The sequence below is a fragment of the Aptenodytes forsteri genome, unplaced genomic scaffold (genome assembly GCF_000699145.1).
Source record: "Aptenodytes forsteri isolate BGI_AS27 unplaced genomic scaffold, ASM69914v1 Scaffold8, whole genome shotgun sequence".
NCBI lineage: Eukaryota > Metazoa > Chordata > Aves > Sphenisciformes > Spheniscidae > Aptenodytes > Aptenodytes forsteri.
Genome location: NW_008796218.1, coordinates 6648499 through 6649524, shown reverse-complemented (window position 1 = coordinate 6649524; position 1026 = coordinate 6648499). Strand labels below are relative to the sequence as shown.

The window sequence follows — 1026 nt, the reverse complement described above, 5'->3', positions numbered from 1 at the left end:
GGGACGGCCGGGCCGGTACCGCCCGGGGAGCGGGCGTTGGACGGGCGGGGACCCTGAGCTGCCCAGCCCGGCCGAGGCGGGCCGCGCGCTGCCCTTCTGAGGGTGCAGCTCCCCGCTTCACAGCAAGGTTGTTTTGCTCCCGTTTGGTTGCTAGAAGAGTGCGCAAAAATCTCCATTTCATGTGCCTGAAAACAGTAGCTCCTTTTAGGCCTGTTACAGACGGCCTTTTTTAGCTAAACCAAAAAACTCACACATTCCAAATAACTCGATTCACATGATTTAAAATGCAGTCAGAAACAGGAGCATCAAATACAGCACCCCATACTGCTAACAATAACTCCTGCCACACACTTTGAAACAAACCAAAAGACTGGGCATAGCAAGTGTGATTTACAGTGGATGCCATTTATCAGGCTGTCTCCCTACAGATACCACAACTTTGCCTCTCACCTTCATTTTCTGTCTCATACCACCTTGCTGAAATGTAATCCAACAAACCAACCCGCTAATCTCTCTCCTGTACCAAATCACCTTAAAATGAACCCCTTGGGTAACAAAGGTCTTGAAAAAATCAGTTTTTTTCCAGCCACAGGAGCCCCAAACAACCCAAAGAAAGCCAGGTGTCTATCCCTGTTGAGTTTCTCTCTGCTTCCCCAGGCTCTCTGGGCAGGCACACCATCCCCTGGACGTGCAGGTAGCGCCAGGGGTTTGCTTCCCTGGGAGATGAGGGTATGTGGGATGCTCGGACCCTGCAGCATAGCCCCTCTTCTGTCAGCCCGTGCCCCTGGCCAGCCTCCTCCCCAAAGCCTACCCCTCCTCACCTAGAGGACAAAAACCTCATCTACTGCAAATGGGACACCTCTATGGAAAGCAGCAGCATGGTCTGACTGTGAGTCTGAAAACTTAAAAGATAATGAACTAAAACACCTAAGGCCCAGTCAATAGAAAATAGAAGTTTGTACTTAACCATGTTTCTGTTGTTTAACGATCTCCTGTCGCTGGGCCACTGGTCCCTGATGTCCATGG

The 1026-nt window shown here is 50.9% G+C and overlaps 1 protein-coding gene across 1 annotated transcript in view; it reads right to left on the bottom strand.

The window, feature by feature from the left end:
- The window catches only part of WEE1 (WEE1 G2 checkpoint kinase), a 13057-nt gene extending 12031 nt beyond the window's left edge, over nucleotides 1–1026 (bottom strand). The window contains exon 1 of the mRNA XM_009288811.2: nucleotides 968–1026. Coding sequence (XP_009287086.2) covers nucleotides 968–1024 — 57 coding nt within the window. The 5' untranslated portion in view covers nucleotides 1025–1026. The remainder of the gene's footprint in view (nucleotides 1–967) is intronic.